Below are 20,965 nucleotides of genomic sequence, written 5' to 3' on the forward strand. Positions count from 1 at the left end.
TTATACGTCTCGATAAGATCACCTCTCATTCTTCTGAATTCCAATGAGTAGAGGCCCAACCTCCTCAACCTTTCCTCACAAGTCAAACCCTCATCCCCGGAATCAACCGAGTGAACCTTCTTTGAACTGCCTCCAAAGCAAGTACATCCTTTTGTAAATATGGAAACCAAAACTGCACGCAGTCCTCCAGGTGTGGCCTCACCAATACCCTGTATAGCTGTAGCAAGATTTCCCTGCTTTTATACTCCATCCCCTTTGCAATAAAGGCCAAGATTGCATTGGCCTTCCTGATCACTTGCTGTACCTGCATATTATCTTTTTGTGTTTCATGCACCAGGACCCCAGGTCCCGCTGTACTGCAGCACTTTGCAATCTTTCTCCATTTAAATAATAACTTGCTCTTTGATTTTTTTTCTGCCAAAGTGCAAGGAAGAAAGAGAGATAGAGAGGCGGAGAGGTTTAGGGAGGGCGTTCCAGAGCTTGGGACCCAGGCAGCTGAAGGCAGGGCCACCGATGGCAGAGCGAATTTCCGGTGAGTGGGAACCTGCCTGGGTAAAAGCGTCTCTGCCGATGGGGTGGGGTGGAGGGGTGAGTGGGAGGATCTATTTTGTTGCCTCCTTCTCGTATGATGGGGACCACCCTTCCCCCATCGTTCCCTCCTGAAAACTCCAACATTGTGGCGTTCCCACTCATGGTTCCAGGACAGGGGGCTAAGTATTTGGCCGGCTCCAAGACCCGTCTCACGGCTAACTCCTCCGGCGACAGCCCGGAAATCTGGGGGTACCATCTTGCACGGTTGCCTTGTTGGCGGTTCAGCGCCAAACGCCATAACTCCGTTGGGGTGATAAAATTCGCTGAGAAGTTGGGCGAGCCACATTGTTCACATGCCCGACACGAGACATATGATGTAATTGGCATCACGGAGACATGGCTCCAGGGTGACCAAGGCTGGGAACTCAACATCCAGGGGTATTCAACATTCAGGGAGGATAGACAGAAAGGAAAAGGAGGTGGGGTGGTGTTGCTGGTTAAAGAGGAAATTAATGCAATAGTAAGGAGGGACATTAGCTTGGATGATGTGGAATCGGTATGGGTGGAGCTACGGAATACCAAAGGGCAGAAAACGCTAGTGGGAGTTGTGTACAGACCACCAAACAGTAGTAGTGAGGTTGGGGACAGCATCAAATTAAGGATGCGTGCAATAAAGGTACAGCAGTTATCATGGGCGACTTTAATCTACATATTGACTGGGCTAACCAAACTGGTAGCAATGTGGTGGAGGAGGATTTCCTGGAGTGTATTAGGGATGGTTTTCTAGGCCAATATGTCGAGGAACCAACCAGAGGGCTGGCCATCCTAGACTGGGTGATGTGTATTGAGAAAAGACTAATTAGCAATCTTGTTGTTCGAGGCCCCTTGGGGAAGAGTGACCATAATATGGTAACATTCTTTATTAAGATGGAGAGTGACACAGTTAATTCAGAGACTAGGGTCCTGAACTTAAGGAAAGGTAACTTCGATGGTATGAGACGTGAATTGGCTAGAATAGACTGGCGAGTGATACTTAAAGGGTTGACGGTGGATAGGCAATGGCAGACATTTAAAGATCACATGGATGAACTTCAACAATTGTACATCCCTGTCTGGAATAAAAATAAAACGGGGAAGGTGGCTCAACCGTGGCTAACAAGGGAAATTAAGGATATTGTTAAATCCAAGGAAGTGGCATATAAATTGGCCAGAAAAAGCAGCAAGCCTGAGGACTGGGAGAAATTTGTAATACAGCAGAGGAGGACAAAAGGTTTAATTAGGAGGGGGAAAATAGAGTATGAGAGGAAGCTTGCTGGGAACATAAAAACTGACTGCAAAAGCTTCCATAGATATGTGAAAAGAAAAAGATTAGTGAAAACAAACGTAGGTCCCTTGCAGTCAGATTCAGGTGAATTTATAATGGGGAACAAAGAAATGGCGGACCAGTTAAATAAATACTTTGGTTCTGTTTTCATGAAGGAAGACACAAATAACCTTCCGAATATACAAGGGGACCGAGGGTCTAGTGAGAAGGAGGAACTGAAGGATATCCTTATAAAGCGGGAAATTGATGGGATTGAAGGCCGAATAATCCCCGGGGCCTGATAGTCTGCATCCCAGAGTACTTAAGGAAGTGGCCCTCGAAATAGTGGATGCATTGGTGATCATTTTCCAACAGTCTATTGACTCTGGATCAGTTCCTATGGACTGGAGGGTAGCTAATGTAACTCCACTAAAAAAGGAGGGAGAGAGAAAGTGGGTAATTATAGACCAGTTAGCCTGACATCGGCAGTGGGGAAAATGTTGGAATCAATTATTAAAGATGAAATAGCAGCGCATTTGGAAAGCAGTGACAGGACCGGTCCAAGTCAGCATGGATTTAAGAAAGGGAAATCATGCTTGACAAATCTTCTAGAATTTTTTGAGGATGAAACTAGCAGAGTGGACAAGGGAGAACCAGTGGATGTGGTGTATTTGGACTTTAAAAAGGCTTTTGACAAGGTCCCACACAAGAGATTGGTGTGCAAAATCAAAGCGCATGGTATTGGGGGTAATGTACTGACGTGGATAGAGAACTGGTTGGCAGACAGGAAACAGAGAGTCGGAATAAACGGGACCTTTTCAGAATGGCAGGCAGTGACTAGGGGACTCAGTGCTGGGACCCCAGCTCTTTACAATATACATTAATGATTTAGATGAAGGAATTGAGTGTAATATCTCCAAGTTTGCAGACGACACTAAGCTGGGTGGCGGTGTGAGCTGTGAGGAGGACGCTAAGAGGCTGCAGGGTGACTTGGACAGGTTAGGTGAGTGGGCAAATGCATGGCAGATGCAGTATAATGTGGATAAATGTGAGGTTATCCATTTTGGTGACAAAAACACGAAGGCAGAATATTATCTGAATGGCGGCAGATTAGGAAAGGGGGAGGTGCAACGAGACCTGGGTGTCATGGTACATCAGTCATTGAAAGTTGGCATGCAGGTACAGCAGGCGGTGAAGAAGGCAAATGGTATGTTGGCCTTCATAGCTAGGGGATTTGAGTATAGGAGCAGGGAGGTCTTACTGCAGTTGTACAGGGCCTTGGTGAGGCCTCACCTGGAATATTGTGCTCAGTTTTGGTCTCCTAATCTGAGGAAGGACGTTCTTGCTATTGAGGGAGTGCAGCGAAGGTTCACCAGACTGATTCCCGGGATGGCTGGACTGACATATGAGGAGAGACTGGATCAACTGGGCCTTCATTCACTGGAGTTTAGAAGGGGATCTCATAGAAACATACAAGATTCTGATGGGACTGGACAGGTTAGATGTGGGAAGAATGTTCCCGATGTTGGAGAGCTCCAGAACCAGGGGACACAGTCTTAGGATGAGGGGTAGGCCATTTAGGACTGAGATGAGGAGAAACTTCTTCACTCAGAGAGTTGTTAACCTGTGGAATTCCCTGCCGCAGAGAGTTGTTGATGGCAGTTCATTGGATATATTCAAGAGGGAGTTAGATATGGCTCTTACAGCTAAAGGGATCAAGGGGTATGGAGAGAAAGCAGGAAAGGGGTACTGAAGGAATGATCACCCATGATCTTATTGAATGGTGGTGCAGGCTCGAAGGGCCGAATGGCCTACTCCCGTACTTATTTTCTATGTTTCTATGTTTCTATGTTTCTACGAGACTCCCAAAGCAAGCGCTCTACTCGGAACTCCTACACGACAAGCAAGCCCCAGATGGGCAGCGGAAACGTTACGAGGACACCCTCAAAGCCTCCCTGATAAAGTGCAACATCCCCACCGACACCTGGGAGTCCCTGGCCAAAGACCGCCCTAAGTGGAGGAAGTGCATCCGGGAGGGCGCTGAGCACCTCGAGTCTCATCGCCGAGAGCGTGCAGAAACCAAGCGCAGGCAGCGGAAGGAGCGTGCGGCAAACCAGTTCCACCCTCCCCTTCCCTCAACCACTGTCTGTCCCACCTGTGACAGGGACTGTGGTTCTCGTATTGGACTGTTCAGCCACCCGAGAACTCACTTTTAGAGTGGAAGCAAGTTTTCCTCGATTTCGAGGGACTGCCTCTGATGATGATGCGGTGGTTAACTGCCATTAACGGGTCATTTTCGGGTTGGCAGGCTGTAACACTTAACAGGTTGACGGTGGATAAGCAATGGCAAACATTTAAAGATCACATGGATGAACTTCAACAATTGTACATCCCTGTCTGGAGTAAAAATAAAACGGGGAAGGTGGCTCAACCGTGGCTAACAAGGGAGATTCGGGATAGTGTTAAATCCAAGGAAGACGCATATAAATTGGCCAGAAAAAGCAGCAAACCAGAGGACTGGGAGAAATTTAGAATTCAGCAGAGGAGGACAAAGGATTTAATTAGGAGGGGGAAAATAGAGTATGAGAGGAAGCTTGCCGGGAATATAAAAACTGACTGCAAAAGCTTCTATAAATACGTGAAGAGAAAAAGATTAGTGAAGACCAACATAGGTCCCTTGCAGTCAGAATCAGGTGAATTTATAATGGGGAACAAAGAAATGGCGGACCAATTGAACAAATACTTTGGTTCTGTCTTCACTAAGGAAGATACATATAACCTTCCGGAAATACTAGGGGACCGAGGGTCTAACGAAAAGGAGGAACTGAAGGAAATCCTTATTAATCAGGAAATCGTGTTAGAGAAATTGATGGGATTGAAGGCCGATAAATCCCTGGGGCCTGATAGTCTGCATCCCGGAGTACTTAACGAAGTGGCCCTAGAAATAGTGATGCATTGGTGATCATTTTCCAACAGTCTATCGACTCTGGATCAGTTCCAATGGACTGGAGGGTAGCTAATGTAACACCACTTTTTAAAAAAGAAGGGAGAGAGAAAACAGGTAATTATAGACCGGTTAGCCTGACATCAGTAGTGGGGAAAATGTTGGAATCAATTATTAAAGATGAAATAGCAGCGCATTTCGAAAGCAGTGACAGGATCGGTCCAAGTCAGCTTGGATTTATGAAAGGGAAATCATGCTTGACAAATCTTCTGGAATTTTTTGAGGATATAACTAGTAGAGTGGACAAGGGAGAACCAGTGGATGTGGTGTATTTGCACTTTCACAAGGCTTTTGACAAGGTCTCACACAAGAGATTGGTGTGCAAAATTAAAGCACATGGTATTGGGGGTAATGTACTGACGTGGATAGAGAACTGGTTGGCAGACAGGAAGCAGAGAGTCGGGATAAACGGGTCCTTTTCAGAATGGCAGGCAGTGACTAGTGGGGTGCCGCAGGGTTCAGTGCTGGGTCCCCAGCTATTTACAATATACATCAATGATTTGGCCTAACCAAAGTTTTATACAGTACATAACCTCCCTGCTCTTGTATTCCGTGCCTCGACCAATAAAGGCCTTCTTAACCACCTCATCTACCTGGCCTGCTTACCTTCAGGGACCTGTGGACCTGCACTCCCAGGTCCCTTTGTTTCTCTGCACTTTTCAGTTTCATACCAGTGGGGTACCACAAGGATCAGTGCTTGGGCCCCAGCTATTCACAATCTATATTGTTGATTTGGATGAGGGGACTGAGTGTAACTTATCCAAGGTTGCTGATGATACAAAGCCAGTTGGTGAAGGAAGCTATGAAGAGGATGTATAAAGGTTTTAAAGGGATATAGACAGACTCAGTGAGTGGGCAAGAACATGGCAAAAGGAATATAATGTGGAGAAATGTGAAGTTATCCACTTTGGTAGGAAAAATAGAAAAGCAGGGAATGGGGAATGTTGGTGTTCAGAGGGACCTGGGTGTCCTTGTACACCAATCACTGCAGGTACGGCAAGCAGTGAGGAAAGCAAATGGTATGTTGGCCTTTATTACAGGAGGATTTGAGTATAAGAGTAAAGATGTCTTACTGCAGGGCCCTGGTGAGATCACACCTGGAGTATTGTGCACAGTACTGCTCTCCTTACCCAAGGAAGGATATACTTGCCATAGAGGGAGTGCAATGAAGGTTCACCAGACTGATTCCTGCAATGGGGAGATTGTCCTATGAGGAGAGATTGAGTAGACTGGGCCTATATTCCCTAGAGATTAGAAGAATGAGAGGTGATCTCATTGTAATGTGTAAAATTCTTAAGGGTCTTGACAGGGTAGATGCATGGAGGATGTTTCCCCCGGGCTGGGGAGTCTAGAACCAGGGGTCACGGTCTCAGGATAAGGGGTCGGCCATTTAGGACTGAGATGAGGAGGAATTTCTTCACTCAGAGGGTGATGAATCTTTGGAATTCTCTGCCCCAGAGAAAACATAAGAAATAGGAGCAGGAGTTGGCCATTTGGCCCCTCGAGCCTGCTCCGTCATTCAATAAGGTCATTGCTGGTCTGAAAAATTGCACCTTGGTTCCGCTGGGACAGCTGTGAGGGTCAGTCGATGAGTATATTCGAGACAGAGATCGATAGATTTTTGGTCACTCAGGGAATCGAGGGATCGGGCGGGAAAGTGGAGTTGAGGTCGAAGATCAGCAATGATCTCATTGAATGGCGGAGCAGGCTCGAGGGGCCGAATGACCGACTCCTGCTACTATTTATTGTGATCTTAACATACTGCAATCCGGCGTCGGTCTCTTCCTGCTGGGAGCTCGGTGTACAATCTGGGCACAGGTTCATGTCAATGATCCCCACCCACTGTCTCACTCCAGTGCACTCATTGATGGAGAACGACAGCATGGAAAATCGAGTCATGTACATTGCATGTTTTCTCCATCTAATAAAATCAGCCAAACCTCAAATACTGGAAGTGTGATCGAAGGGGAGGAAAGTAATTCAAGCAAGCCTGAGGAAAAGAGTGTTCGAAGACCAGGCCCTCAAATCTGCCACAAGGCTCATGGTCTACAGGGCTGTAGTAATACCCGCCCTCCTGTATGGCTCAGAGACATGGACCATGTACAGTAGACACCTCCAGCTGCTGGAGAAATACCACCAATGATGTCTCCGCAAGATCCTGCAAATCCCCTGGAAGGACAGACGCACCAACATTAGCGTCCTCGACCAGGCCAACATCCCCAGCATCGAAACACTGACCACACTCGATCAGCTCCGTTGGGCAGGCCACACAGTTCGCATGTCTGACACGAGACTCCCAAAGCAAGCGCTCTACTCGGAACTCCTTCACGGCAAACGAGCCAAAGGTGGGCAGAGGAAACATTACAGGGACACCCTCAAAGCCTCCCTGATAAAGTGCAACATCCCCACCGACACCTGGGAGTCCCTGGCCAAAGATCGCCCTAAGTGGAGGAAGTGCATCCGGGAGGGCGCTGAGCACCTCGAGTCTCATCGCCGAGAGCATGCAGAAACCAAGCGCAGGCAGCAGAAGGAGCGTGCGGCAAACCAGTCCCACCCTCCCCTTCCCTCAACCACTGTCTGTCCCACCTGTGACAGGGACTGTGGCTCTCGTATTGGACTGTTCAGCCACCTAAGGACTCATTCTAAGAGTGGAAGCAAGTCTTCCTCGACCCCGAGGGACGGCCTATGGTGATCACACCACACACCACCACCACCGCGTACAACCAGGAGCCAAATCAACAACAGAAACAGCCCACACTACCGAAAACCAACCACTCCAACAAACACCAACACCTACCAGCCACGGGAACAGCAGGAGGCCATTCAGCCCCTCGAGCCTGTTCTGCCATTCAGTTAGATCGCGGCTAATCTGTATCTTAACTCCATCTGCCCACCCTGGTTCTGTAACCCGTAATACCCTTCCTAACCAATCTCAATTGACCCCCGGCCTCAACAGCTTTTTGAGGGAGAGAGTTCCAGACTCCCACGGCCCTTTGTGTGAAGAAGTGTTTCCTGACATCACCCCTGAACGGTCTGGCTCCAATTTTAACCTCCCCCCTTGTTCTGGACTCCCCCCACCGGAGGTAATGGTTTCTCTCGGTCTACCCCTGTCGATTCTTTTAATCATCTTAAACACCTCGATCAGATCAACCTTTAATTTTCTACACTCAAGGGAACACAGGCCCTGTCTGTGCACCCTGTCCTCATAATTTAACCTTTTCACCCCCCTCCCGCCGGGTATCTGTCTGGTGAATCTGCGCTGCTCCCCCTCCCAGGCCGATATAGCCTCCCCGCGGGGCGGGGCTCAGGACTGGACCCAGACGGGGTCTGACCCGAGCTTTATATAAGTCCACCATCACTTCCACCTATTGCTATTCCAGACCTCTCGAGCTGACGGCCAACATTCCATTGGCCTTTTAAATAATTTGTGTACCCAGTCCACTAACTTTTCGTGATTTCTGCACGTGGAGATTCCTCTGCCGACTGCCATCGCCAACAACCAAGAACCAACAAATACCAACCATGAACAACACGCTGTAATGTATGCACCCGTGAGTAAGCTCACTGGTGGTGAGTCGGGAGTGGCTTGGCCAATCACATGATGTTCACAAGGCTCAATAAAACCCCAGCCAGTTGGGTTTGGGGGATCCACGATGAGAAAAATTCTAAAGGGTCAAAGTGTGTTAAAAAGACAAGCCTGAAGGCTCTGTGCTTCAATGCGAGGAGTATTCATAATAAGGTGGACGAATTAACTGCGCAGGCAGCTATTAATGAATATGATATAACTGGGATTACGGAGACATGGCTCCAGGGTGACCAAGGCTGGGAACTCAACATCCATGGTATTCAACATTGAGGAAGGATAGACAGAGAGGAAAAGGAGGCGGGGTGGCGTTGTTGGTTAAAGAGGAAATTAATGCAATAGTAAGGAGGGACATTAAATTGGATGATGTGGAATCTGTATGGGTAGAGCTACGGAATACCAAAGGGCAGAAAATGCTAGTGGGAGTTGTGTACAGACCACCAAACAGTAGTAGTGAGGTTGGGGACAGCATCAAACAAGAAATTAGGGATGTGTGCAATAAAGGTACAGCAGTTATCATGGGCGACTTTAATCTACATATAGATTGGGCTAACCAAACTGGTAGCAATGCGGTGGAGGAGGATTTCCTGGAGTGTATTAGGGATGGTTTTCTAGACCAATATGTCGAAGAACCAACTAGAGGGCTGGCCATCCTAGACTGGGTGATGTATAATGAGAAAGGACTAATGAGCAATCTTGTTGTGCGAGACCCCTTGGGGAAGAGTGACCATAATATGGTAGAATTCTTTATTAAGATGGAGAGTGACACAGTTAATTCAGAGACAAGGATCCTGAACTTAAGGAAAGGTAACTTCGATGGTATGAGACGTGAATTGGCTGGAATAGACTGGCAAATGATACTTAAAAGGTTGACGGTGGATAGGCTTTGGCAAACATTTAAAGATCACATGGATGAACCTCAACAATTGTACATCCCTGTCTGGAGTAAAAATAAAATGGGTAAGGTGGCTTAACCGTGGCTAACAAGGGAAATTAGGGATAGTGTTAAATCCAAGGAAGAGGCATATAAATTGGCCAGAAAAAGCAGCAAACCAGAGGACTGGGAGAAATTTAGAATTCAGCAGAGGAGGACAAAGGGTTTAATTAGGAGGGGGAAATAGAGTATGAGAGGAAGCTTGCTGGGAACATAAAAACTGACTGCAAAAGCTTCTATAGATATGTGAAGAGAAAAAGATTAGTGAAGACCAACGTAGATTCTTTGCAGTCAGAATCAGGTGAATTTATAATGGGGAACAAAGAAATGGCAGACCAGTTAAACAAATACTTTGGTTCTGTCTTCACAAAGGAAGACACAAATTACCTTCTGGAAATACTAGGGGACCGAGGGTCTAGTGAAAAGGAGGAACTGAAGGATATCCTTATTAGGCGGGAAATTGTGTTATGGATATTGATGGGATTGAAGGCCGATAAATCCCCGGGGCCTGATAGTCTGCATCCCAGAGTACTGAAGGAAGTGGCCCTAGGAATAGTGGATGCATTGAGGATCATTTTCTAACAGTCTATCAACTCTGGACTGGAGGGTAACTAATGTAACACCACTTTTTTAAAAAGGAGGGAGAGAGAAAATGGGTAATTATAGACCGGTTAGCCTGACATCAGTAGTGGCGGAAAAGTTGGAATCAATTATTAAAGATGAAATAGCAGCGCATTTGGAAAGCAGTGACAGGATCGGTCCAAGTCAGTATGGATTTATGAAGGGGAAATCATGCTGGACAAATCTTCTAGAATATTTTGAGGATGTAACTAGTAGAGTGGACAAGGGAGAACCAGTGGATGTGATGTATTTGAACTTTCAAAAGGCTTTTGACAAGGTCCCACACAAGAGATTGGTGTGCAAAATTAAAGCACATGGTATTGGGGGTAATGTACTATCATGGATAGAGAACTGGTTGGCATACAGGAAGCAGAGAGTAGCGATAAACAGGTCTTTCTCAAAATGGCAGGCAGTGACTAGTGGAGTGCCGCAGGGTTCAGTGCTGGGACCCCAGCTATTAACAATATACATCAATTATTTAGATGAAGGAATTGAGTGTAATATCTCCAAGTTTGCAGACGACACTAAGCTGGGTGGCAGTGTGAGCTGTGAGGATGACACTAGGAGGCTGCAGGGTGACTTGGACAGGTTAGGTGAGTGGGCAAATGCATGGCAGATGCAGTATAATGTGGATAAATGTGAGGTTATCCACTTTGGTGGCAAAAACATGAAGGCAGAATATTATCTGAATGGTGGCAGATTAGGAAAAGGGGAGGTGCAACGAGACCTGGGTGTCATGGTACATCAGTCATTGAAAGTTGGCATGTATGTACAGCAGGCGGTGAAGGAGGCAAATGGTATGTTGGCCTTCATAACGAGGGGATTTGAGTATAGGAGCACGGAGGTCTTACTGCAGTTGTACAGGGCCTTGGTGAGGCCTCACCTGGAATATTGTGTTCAGTTTTGGTCTCCTAATCTGAGGAAGGACGTTCTTGCTATTGAGGGAGTGCAGCGAAAGTTCACCAGACTGATTCCCGGAATGGCAGGACTGACATATGAGGAGAGACTGAATGAACTGGGCTTGTATTCACTGGAGTTTAGAAGTATGAGAGGGGATCTCATAGAAACATATAAAATTCTGATGGGACTGGACATGATAGATGCAGGAAGAATGTTCCTGATGTTGGGGAAGTCCAGAACCAGGGGTCAATGTCTACGGATAAGTGGTAAGCCATTTAGGACCGAGATGAGGAGAAACTTCTTCACTCAGAGAGTTGTTTAACCTCTTGAATTATCTACCGAAGTGAGTTATTGATCCCAGTTCGTTGGATCTATTCAAGAGGGAGTTAGATATGGCCCTTACGGCTAAAGGGATCAAGGGGTAAGGAGAGAAAGCAGGAAAGGGGAGGGAATGATCAGCCATGATCTTATTGAATGGTGGTGCAGGCTCGAAGGGCTGAATGGCCTACTCCTGCACCTATTTTCTATGTTTCTATGTTTCTATGTATGCAGTTGTGAGCCTGGTGGAAGAACCGGTAATGTGTAGTGTGATTGTTAAACCTTTGCTAATAAACCAACTAGTTCTTAATAGCAATGTGTTGCTGTGGATTCTTAAGCAAAGATCATCATCAGAGGCAGTCCCTCGGAATCGAGGAAGACTTGTTTCCACTCCTGAAGTGAGTTCTCAGGTGACTGAACAGTCCAATACGAGAGCCACAGTCCCTGTCACAGGTGGGACAGACAGTGGTTGAGGGAAGGGGAGGGTGGGACTGGTTTGCCGCACGCTCCTTCCGCTGCCTGCGCTTGGTTTCTGCATGCTCTCGGCGACGAGACTCGAGGTGCTCAGCGCCCTCCCGGATGCACTTCCCCCACTTAGGGCGGTCTTTGGCCAGGGACTCCCAGGTGTCAGTGGGGATATGTTGCACTTTATCAGGGAGGCTTTGAGGGTGTCCCTGTAACGTTTCCTCTGACCACCTGGGGCTCGGTTGCCGTGAAGGAGTTCTAAGTAGAGCGCTTGCTTTGGGAGTCTCGAGTCTGGCATGTGAACCCATGACGCAAATACATTACAGTCGTGATTCTCCATTCACGGCAAGTGCCTCGATGTCAAGGCCTTGGAGAGGGTGTGGGGGAGATTTAATGGAACGGTACCAGGGATAAGGGACTGTAGTTACGTGGAGGGAATGGAGAAGATGGGGTTGTTCTCCTCAGAACAGAAAAGGTTCAGCGGAGTAAAAAAGGAGAAACCGTTTGCCGTGGCAGGCGGGTCAGTAACCAGAGGGACACAGATTGACGATAATCGGCAAAAGAACCAGAGGGGGAGATGAGGAGAATTTCTTTACGCAGCGAGTTGTTGTGATCGGGAACGCGCTGCCTGAAAGGGCGGTGGGAGCAGATTCAATAGTAACTTTCAAACGGGAATTGGTAAAATACTGGAAACAGTAAAATTTGTCGGGCTATGGGGAACGAGCGGGGGAGTGGGACTGATTGGAACGCTCTACCAAAGAGCTGACACGGGAACGATGGGCCGAATGGCCTCCTTCTGTGCTGAATCATTCGATAATTCTAAATGGCCGGCATTTATTGCCCATCCCTAATTGCCCCTTGAGAAGGTGGTGGTGAGCCTCCTTCTTGAACCGCTGCAGTCCGTGTGGTGAAGGTGCTCCCACAGTGCTGTTAGGGAGGGAGTTCCAGGATTGTGACCCAGCGACGATGAAGGAACGGCCGATATATTTCCCAGTCAGGATGGTGTGTGACTGGGAGGGGAACGTGGAGGTGGTGGTGTTCCCATGCGCCTGCTTCCCTTGTCCTTCACGGTGGTAGAGGTCGCGGGTTTGGGAGGTGCTGCCGAAGAAGCCTTGGCGAGTTGCTGCAGTGTATCTTGTGGATAGCGCCGTGTGTACCATCCGCAGATCAGTTCCGGAGTCAGAGGAGAGGGCCATTCCTGATATAAGTGCTTCTTTTTCCCAATTGAACTTGTGTCAGCATGCCCCAGTGGGTAGCTCTGAGCCAGAAGATCAAAGGTTCAAGCCCTGCTCCAGACCCAGCCAACATTCCTCCAACAACATCAAAACAAAAAGATTAACTCTGCTTTTTCAACAAATTGTTAGCTACATTCTCTTCCCTAGTCACTGACTCCATCCCTCTCCCCAACTCCTGTCTGAGGCTGAACCCGACTGTTCACAACCTCGATGTCATATCTGACCCTGAAATTAGCTTTCGACCACATATCCGCGGCATAACTAAGACCACCTCTTTCCACCTCTGTAACATCGCCCCTCTCAGCCCCTGCCTCAGCTCATCCGCTGCTGAAGCCCTCATCCATGCCTTTGTTATCTCTAGACTTGACTATTCCAACGCACTCCTGGCTGGTCTATCCCACGTAAACTAGAGGTGATCCAAAACTCGGCTGCCTATGTCCCAACTCGCACCAAGTCCCACTCGCCCATCACCCCCTGTGCTCACCGACCTACATTGGCTTCCGGTTAAGCAACGCCTCGATTTCAAAATTCTCATCCTTGTTTACAAATCCCTCCATGGCCCTCCTCCCTCCCTATATCTGTAATCTCTTCCAGCCTCACAACCCCCCGAGATGTCTACACTCCTCTAATTCTGCCCTCCTGACCATCCCTGATTATAATTGCTCCACCATCGGTGGCCTCCTTCTGTTGCCTGGGCCCCAAGCTCTGGAACTCCCTCCCTAAACCCCTCCGCCTCTCTACCTCTCTTTCCTCCTTCAAGACGCTCCTTAAAACCGACCAATCCTGCCCTAATTTCTACTTATGTGGCTCGGTGTCAAATTAATTTTGTCTCATAACACTCCTGTTAAGCGCCTTGGGACGTTTCACTACGTTAAAGGTGCTATATAAATATAAGTTGTTGTTATTGCATATTTGTCTATTGTATCAGCCATGGCTCAGTGGGCAGCACTCTCGCCTCTGAGTCAGAAGGTTGTCGGTTCAAGTCCCACTCCAGAGCACATAAATCTAGGCTGACACTCCCAGTGCAGGCTGAGGGAGCACCGCTCTATCGGAGGGGCAGTACTGAGGGAGCGCCGCACTGTCAGAGGGGCAGTACTGAGGGAGTGCAGCACTGTTGGAGGGGCGGTGCTGAGGGAGCGCCGCGGTGTCGGAGGGGCGGTGCTGAGGGAGCGCCGCACTGTCGGAGGGGCAGTGCTGAGGGGGTGCCGCACTGTCGGAGGGGCAGTGTTGAGGGAGCGCCGCACTATCGGAGCGGCAGTGCTGAGGGAGTGCCGCACTGTCGGAGGGGCAGTACTGAGGGAGTGCCGCACTGTCGGAGGGGCAGTGCTGAGGGAGTGCCGCACTGTCGGAGGGGCAGTGTTGAGGGAGCGCTGCACTGTCGGAGGGGCAGTGCTGAGGGAGTGCCGCACTGTCGGAGGGGCAGTGTTGAGGGAGCGCCGCACTGTCGGAGGGGCAGTGTTGAGGGAGCGCCGCGTTGTCGGGGGGTCAGTGCTGAGGGAGTGCTGAGGGAGTGCTGCACTGTCGGAGGGGCAGTGCTGAGGGAGTGCCGCACTGTCGGAGGGGCAGTGTTGAGGGAGCGCCGCACTATCGGAGCGGCAGTGCTGAGGGAGTGCCGCACTGTCGGAGGGGCAGTGTTGAGGGAGCGCTGCACTGTCGGAGGGGCAGTGCTGAGGGAGTGCCGCACTGTCGGAGGGGCAGTGTTGAGGGAGCGCCGCACTGTCGGAGGGGCAGTGTTGAGGGAGCGCCGCGTTGTCGGGGGGTCAGTGCTGAGGGAGTGCTGAGGGAGTGCTGCACTGTCGGAGGGGCAGTGCTGAGGGAGTGCCGCACTGTCGGAGGGGCAGTGTTGAGGGAGCGCCGCGTTGTCGGGGAGTCAGTGCTGAGGGAGTGCTGAGGGAGTGCCGCACTGTCGGAGGGGCAGTGCTGAGGGAGCGCCGCACTGTCGGAGGGGCAATGTTCAGGGGGTCAGTGCTGAGGGAGTGCTGAGGGAGTGCCGCACTGTCGGAGGGGCAGTGCTGAGGGAGCGCCGCACTGTCGGAGGGGCAGTGTTGAGGGAGCGCCGCACTGTCGGAGGGGCCATCTTTCGGAGGAGACGTTAAGCCAAGGCTCAGCTGGGTGTTTGAGAGCCTCTGGGACACGGTGAAGGGCAGGGGAGGTGTCCCGGTGTCCTGGCCAACCAAAATCCCCCAAATAATAGATTACCTGCTTACTTAACTCTGTTTTATGGGATCCAGATTTGCGTAAAATGTTTACACGACATTGGTGACTGAACGCTAAACTAATGCATTGTGTGACAAGCGCTCTGCAACATTTCCGAACATGTCAACAAAAAAAAAAGCTTTCGATATATGAGCATGACTGATCACCTGCCTGCTGTTACAGTCTCGCTACTTACAAGGTGCCTCTCCGTTTCCGTGAAGACAGTTGTTAATGGATTCCCACAGATCGTAATCCTCGAAATCAAGGACGAACTCTTCAAAGCCTTCGTTCCCGATGGGCTCGAAGATACCGGGGTCACCGCTGATCTCCTCCGCCGCCTCCTGCGTGACCATCATCTTCGCTCTCGAGGAGAGTCACAGCGCGGGCATGGGTAACGGAGAAGGCACCGCACCGTGGTGGGGCGGGGGTGGGGAGGGCGAGTTAGGTCACATCCTCGACAAACTCCAGCCGGGCTTACGGCAGTGAATCTGGAGCCGCTGGTGTTATCATCGAAGCGGCTGATGTGGCTGTGAGAAGCGTTCAGATAAAGGGACGGCTTTTGGTCATTGTTGTCCTCGGGGCAATCAGTCCATTTCCATGACGTCGGACTTCAATCCAATATCCTGCCTCTCGATCGAGGGACAGCAATTTGGCATTCTCGGCTGGTAACCCTTGGCTCGCTGTTTTCTCTCTCGCTCACTCTTCACTCTCACTCCCTCTTACCACTTGAACCCTCTCCTCTCCCCCCCCCACCACCCCCTCACCATGGTAACCACCCTCCACTGTGCCATCTTCATCCATGGTTTCAAACCACTGACCAGAAACTTAACCGGACATAAATACTGTGGCAACAAGAGCAGGTCAGAGGCTGGGTATTCTGCGGTGAGTGTCTCACCTCCTGACTCCCCAAAGCCTTCCCACCATCTACAAGACACAAGTCAGGAGTGTGATGGAACACTCTCCAGTTGCCTGGATTGGTGCAGCTCCAACAACACTCGAAGCTCGACACCATCCAGGACAAAGCAGCCGCTTGATCGGCTCCCCATCCACCACCTTCAACACTCACTCCCTCCACCACCGGCGCCCCCTGGCTGCAGTGTGCACCATCTACAAGATGCACTGCAGCAACTCGCCAAGGCTTCTTCGGCAGCACCTCCCAAACCCGTGACCTCTACCACCTAGAAGGACAAGGGCAGCAGGTCCATGGGAACACCACCACCTCCACGTTCTCCTCCCAGTCACACACCATCCCGACTGGGAAATATATCGGCCGTTCCTTCATCGTCGCTGGGTCACAATCCTGGAACTCCCTCCCAAACAGCACTGTGGGAGCACCTTCACCACACGGACTGCAGCGGTTCAAGAAGGCGGCTCACCACCAACTTCCCAGGGGCAGTGAGGGATGGGCAATAAATGCCGGCTTTGCCAGCAACGCCCGCATCCCAGGAATGATTTGGCCCCTCGAGCCTGCTCCGCCATTTAATACGATCATGGCTGATCTGATTATGGACTCAGCTCCACTTCCCCGCCCGCTCCCCATAAAGCTTTACTCCCTTATCATTCAAAATTCTGTCTGTCTCCGCCTTAAATATATTCAATGACCCAGCCTCCACAGCTCTCTGGGGCAGAGAATTCCACAGATTTACAACCCTCAGAGAGAAGAAATTTCTCCTCATCTCAGTTTTAAATGGGCGGCCCCTTATTCTGAGACTCTGTCCCCTAGTTTTAGTTTCCCCTATGAGTGGAAACATCCTCTCTGCATCCACCTTGTCAAATCCCCTCATTATCTTCTAAGTTTCGATAAGATCACCTCTCATTCTTCTGAATTCCAATGAGTAGAGGCCCAACCTACTCAACCTTTCCTCATAAGTCAACCCCCTCATCCCCGGAATCAACCGAGTGAACCTTCTCTGAAAAGCCTCCAATGCAGGTATATCCTTCCTTAAATACGGAGACCAGAACTGCACGCAGTACTCCAGGTGTGGCCTCGCCAATACTTCGACCAGCATCGAAGCACTGACCACACTCGACCAGCTCCGCTGGGCAGGCCACATTGTTCACATGCCAGAGACGAGACTCCCAAAGCAAGCGCTCTACTCGGAACTCCTTCACGGCAAGCGAGCCAAAGGTGGGCAGAGGAAACGTTACAAGGACACCCTCAAAGCCTCTCTGATAAAGTGCAACGTCCCCACTGACATAGAAACATAGAAACATAGAAAATAGGTGCAGGAGTAGGTCATTCGGCCCTTCTAGCCTGCACCGCCATTCAATAAGTTCATGGCTGAACATGAACTTCAGTACCCCATTCCTGCTTTCTCGCCTTACCCCTTGATCCCCCTAGTAGTAAGGACTACATCTAAGTGCATCCGGGAGGGCGCTGAGCACCTCGAGTCTCGTCGCCGAGAGCATGCAGAAACCAAGCGCAGGCAGCGGAAGGAGCGTGCGGCAAACCAGTCCCACCCTCCCCTTCCCTCAACCTGTCTGTCCCACCTGTGACAGGGACTGTGGCTCTCGTATTGGACTGTTCAGCCACCTAAGAACTCACTTCAGGAGTGGAAGCAAGTCTTCCTCGATTGCGAGGGACTGCCTATGATGATAATGTACAGTTGTAGCAGGACTTCTCTGCTTTTATACTCTGTCCCCCTTGCAATAAAGGCCAACATTGCATTTGCCCTCCTGATCACTTGCTGTGGCAGTGTCTGTGTTGACGGTCCCTTACTTTTCATGTAGTCCAGGTCGACGCTGGCGAGCACCCGCGCCTCCGCCTCGTCCGTCGGCACCTTCCAGAACACCGCAGCCCCCGGAGTGGTCATGCTCCCCGCGCAGACCCGCTCCCGCAGATCGTAACTCGCCCGCTGGTCGCCCGCCATGCGGTGAAAGGGCTTCCGCTTGTCTCTGCTCCTGAGCGAGAACTCCGGGGAATCCTGGGGAGGCTTCAGGAAGCTGAGTGGGGTGGGGGAGGGTGGAATTAAAAATTAACAACGAACATTTATTTGAGGTGTCAGTCTGATGGAACAGGAACGCTATGACAACGCGGGTGGGTTTAAAGTGTGAGCAGCGAGGGGTGCCGACTCCCTGGGGTAAATGGGGTCAGGGATTCCCAGTATCACCCCTCTCTGGGGTAATATATAGAAACAGAGAAACATAGAAATTTACAGTGCAGAAGGAGGCCATTTTGGACCATTGTGTCCGCGTATGCTCACAGGTTTGTAGAGCTGTTGAGTCAGGCGTTAGTGTGCGTCAGCACCCAGCTAGCGACTTTCCGTCTTCAGACCCTGCAGAGATACCTCTACGTCGAGCCCCCTCCTAGGTGGCGTGTGCTGGCGACGTATTTCTTCCGCCAGCAGTACAGCCTCAACGACGACACGCAGCTCCTGTTTGTGAGCTCGGGGGGGCGGACAGGACCGCCGTCCAGGAGCTGCCTGTCTTTTACCAGGAACTAACCAGGGTCTGGAACAAAGTCTCCACCAAGAGGAAATCATGTTTAACTAATTTACTGGAATTCTTTGAGGATTTAACGAACATGGTGGATAGAAGTGTACCGATGGATGTGGTGTATTTAGATTTTCAAAAGGCATTCGATAAGGTGCCACACAAAAGGTTACTGCAGAAGATAGAGGAACGCAGAGTCAGAGGAAATGTATTAGCATGGATAGAGAATTGGCTGGCGAACAGAAAGCAGAGAGTCGGGATAAATGGGTCTTTTTCCGGTTGGAAATCGGTGGTTAGTGGTGTGCCACAGGGATCGGTGCTGGGACCACAACTGTTTACAATATACATAGATGACCTGGAAGAGGGGACAGAGTGTAGTGCAACAAAATTTGCAGATGACACTAAGATTAGTGGGAAAGCGGGTTGTGTAGAGGACACAGAGAGGCTGCAAAGAGATTTAGATAGGTTAAGCGAATGGGCTGAGGTTTGGCAGATGGAATACAATGTCGGAAAGTGTGAGGTCATCCACCTTGGAAAAAAAACATTAAAAGGGAATATTATTTGAATGGGGAGAAATTACAACATGCTGAGGTGCAGAGGGACCTGGGGGTCCTTGTGCATGAATCCCAAAAAGTTAGTTTGCAGGTGCAGCAGGTAATCAGGAAGGCGAATGGAATGTTGGCCTTCATTGCGAGAGGGATGGAGTACAAAAGCAGGGAGGTCCTGCTGCAACTGTACAGGGTATTGGTGAGGCCGCACCTGGAGTACTGAGTGCAGTTTTGGTCACCTTACTTAAGGAAGGATATACTAGCTTTGGAGGGGGTACAGAGACGATTCACTAGGCTGATTCTGGAGATGAGGGGGTTACCTTATGATGATAGATTGAGTAGACTGGGTCTTTACTCGTTGGAGTTCAGAAGGATGAGGGATGATCTTATAGAAACATTAAAAATAATGAAAGGAATAGACAAGATAGAGGCAGAGAGGTTGTTTCCACTGGTCGGGAGACTAGAACTAGGGGCCACAGCCTCAAAATACGGGGGAGCCAATTTAAAACCGAGTTGAGAAGGAATTTCTTCTCCCAGAGGGTTGGGAATCTATGGAATTCTCTGCCCAAGGAAGCAGTTGAGACTAGCTCATTGACTGTATTCAAATCACAGATAGATAGATTTTTAACCAATAAGGGAATTAAGGGTTACGGGGAGCGGGCGGGTAAGTGGAGCTGAGTCCACGGCCAGATCAGCCATGATCTTGTTGAATGGCGGAGCAGGCTCGAGGGGCTAGATGGCCTACTCCTGTTCCTAATTCTTATGTTCTTATGTTCAAGCGCAGCTCTCCCCCGTCTGGAGTGGCGGCTGTCCTGCAGGAGCCGCTGCTCGGGAATCCGTACCTCCACGACCGCGGTTTTAGGTGGCAGGCGGACGAGAGGGCTGTGGCTGGTGAGGTGACCAGGGTCAGGGAGCTGCTCGATGGCGGAGGAGCGGCCTGGATGGTGCCAGAGCGGCCTGGATGGTGCCAGAGCGGCCTGGATGGTGCCAGAGCGGCCTGGATGGTGCCAGAGCGGCCTGGATGGTGCCAGAGCGGCCTGGATGGTGCCAGAGCGGCCTGGATGGTGCCAGAGCGGCCTGGATGACACGGTGCCTAAACTGGGCCGATGTCCGGCACGCGGCCAATGCCATCGAGTCGCTAAAAACAGCACTGGACCCTGACTCCACTAGGTGTGACGAGGAGGCTCAAGCACGTGGGCCGATCCCATCCAAACTGACCCCCGTCCAGACAGAATTCCCCATCGGCGCCAAGCTCCGAAACCTCCCTCAGGAGCCGGTGCCTCACAACTTGAGCCTCCTCCGGGAAATCCCCTCCGTGCCTTTCAGTTCCGCGTGGAGGGGTTTCCTGTACGGGCTGCTCCTGCACATTCTCCACCTTGCCATCCTCGTCTGCCGTCCGGACACGCCATGGCGCACCATCTTGCCGTCTGGAGGAGGCGGGGGTCCCCGATGGAGTGCACTCTACGTGGGAGTCCTCCCACTATTTATTGGGGACTTGGCCTGGAGGGTGGTGCACGGAGCAGTCTCGTGTAATAAGTTTTTAAGTCGGTTCACGGACTCCCAGGCCGCCTGCAATTTCTGCGGTCTGGAGGATTCCATGTTCGATGTTTTTACTGAGTGTGTGAGGTTGCAGAACCTGTTCCAATATTTAAAGGGGCTGCTCCTCAAATTCTGGCTGCACTTCAGTCCCACTCTCCTGATCTTTGGGCACCCTGTGCGGAGGGGAGCGGGCAGGTCCGAGGGCCTCCTCGTAGGACTGCTCCTGGGCACGGCCAAGGGGGCCATCAGCCGGTCCAGGCAGCGGGCGGTCGAGGGGGTCGTTCAGCCCGACTGCCTGCCTCTCTTCCGCGGTTACATCCGAGCCAGGGTGTCCCTGGAGATGGAGCACGCGGTGT

At 50.5% G+C, this 20,965-nt stretch overlaps 1 protein-coding gene across 1 annotated transcript in view; it reads right to left on the reverse strand.

Annotated features, from left to right (window-relative positions):
• Positions 1–20,965, reverse strand: part of slc4a3 (solute carrier family 4 member 3) — a 214,412-nt gene that overhangs the window by 144,042 nt on the left and 49,405 nt on the right. Inside the window, exon 6 of the mRNA XM_070877002.1 lies at positions 17,810–18,033. Coding sequence (XP_070733103.1) covers positions 17,810–18,033 — 224 coding nt within the window. The remainder of the gene's footprint in view (positions 1–17,809; positions 18,034–20,965) is intronic.

Source organism: Pristiophorus japonicus, chromosome 3 (assembly GCF_044704955.1).
Source record: "Pristiophorus japonicus isolate sPriJap1 chromosome 3, sPriJap1.hap1, whole genome shotgun sequence".
Classification (NCBI taxonomy): domain Eukaryota; kingdom Metazoa; phylum Chordata; class Chondrichthyes; family Pristiophoridae; genus Pristiophorus; species Pristiophorus japonicus.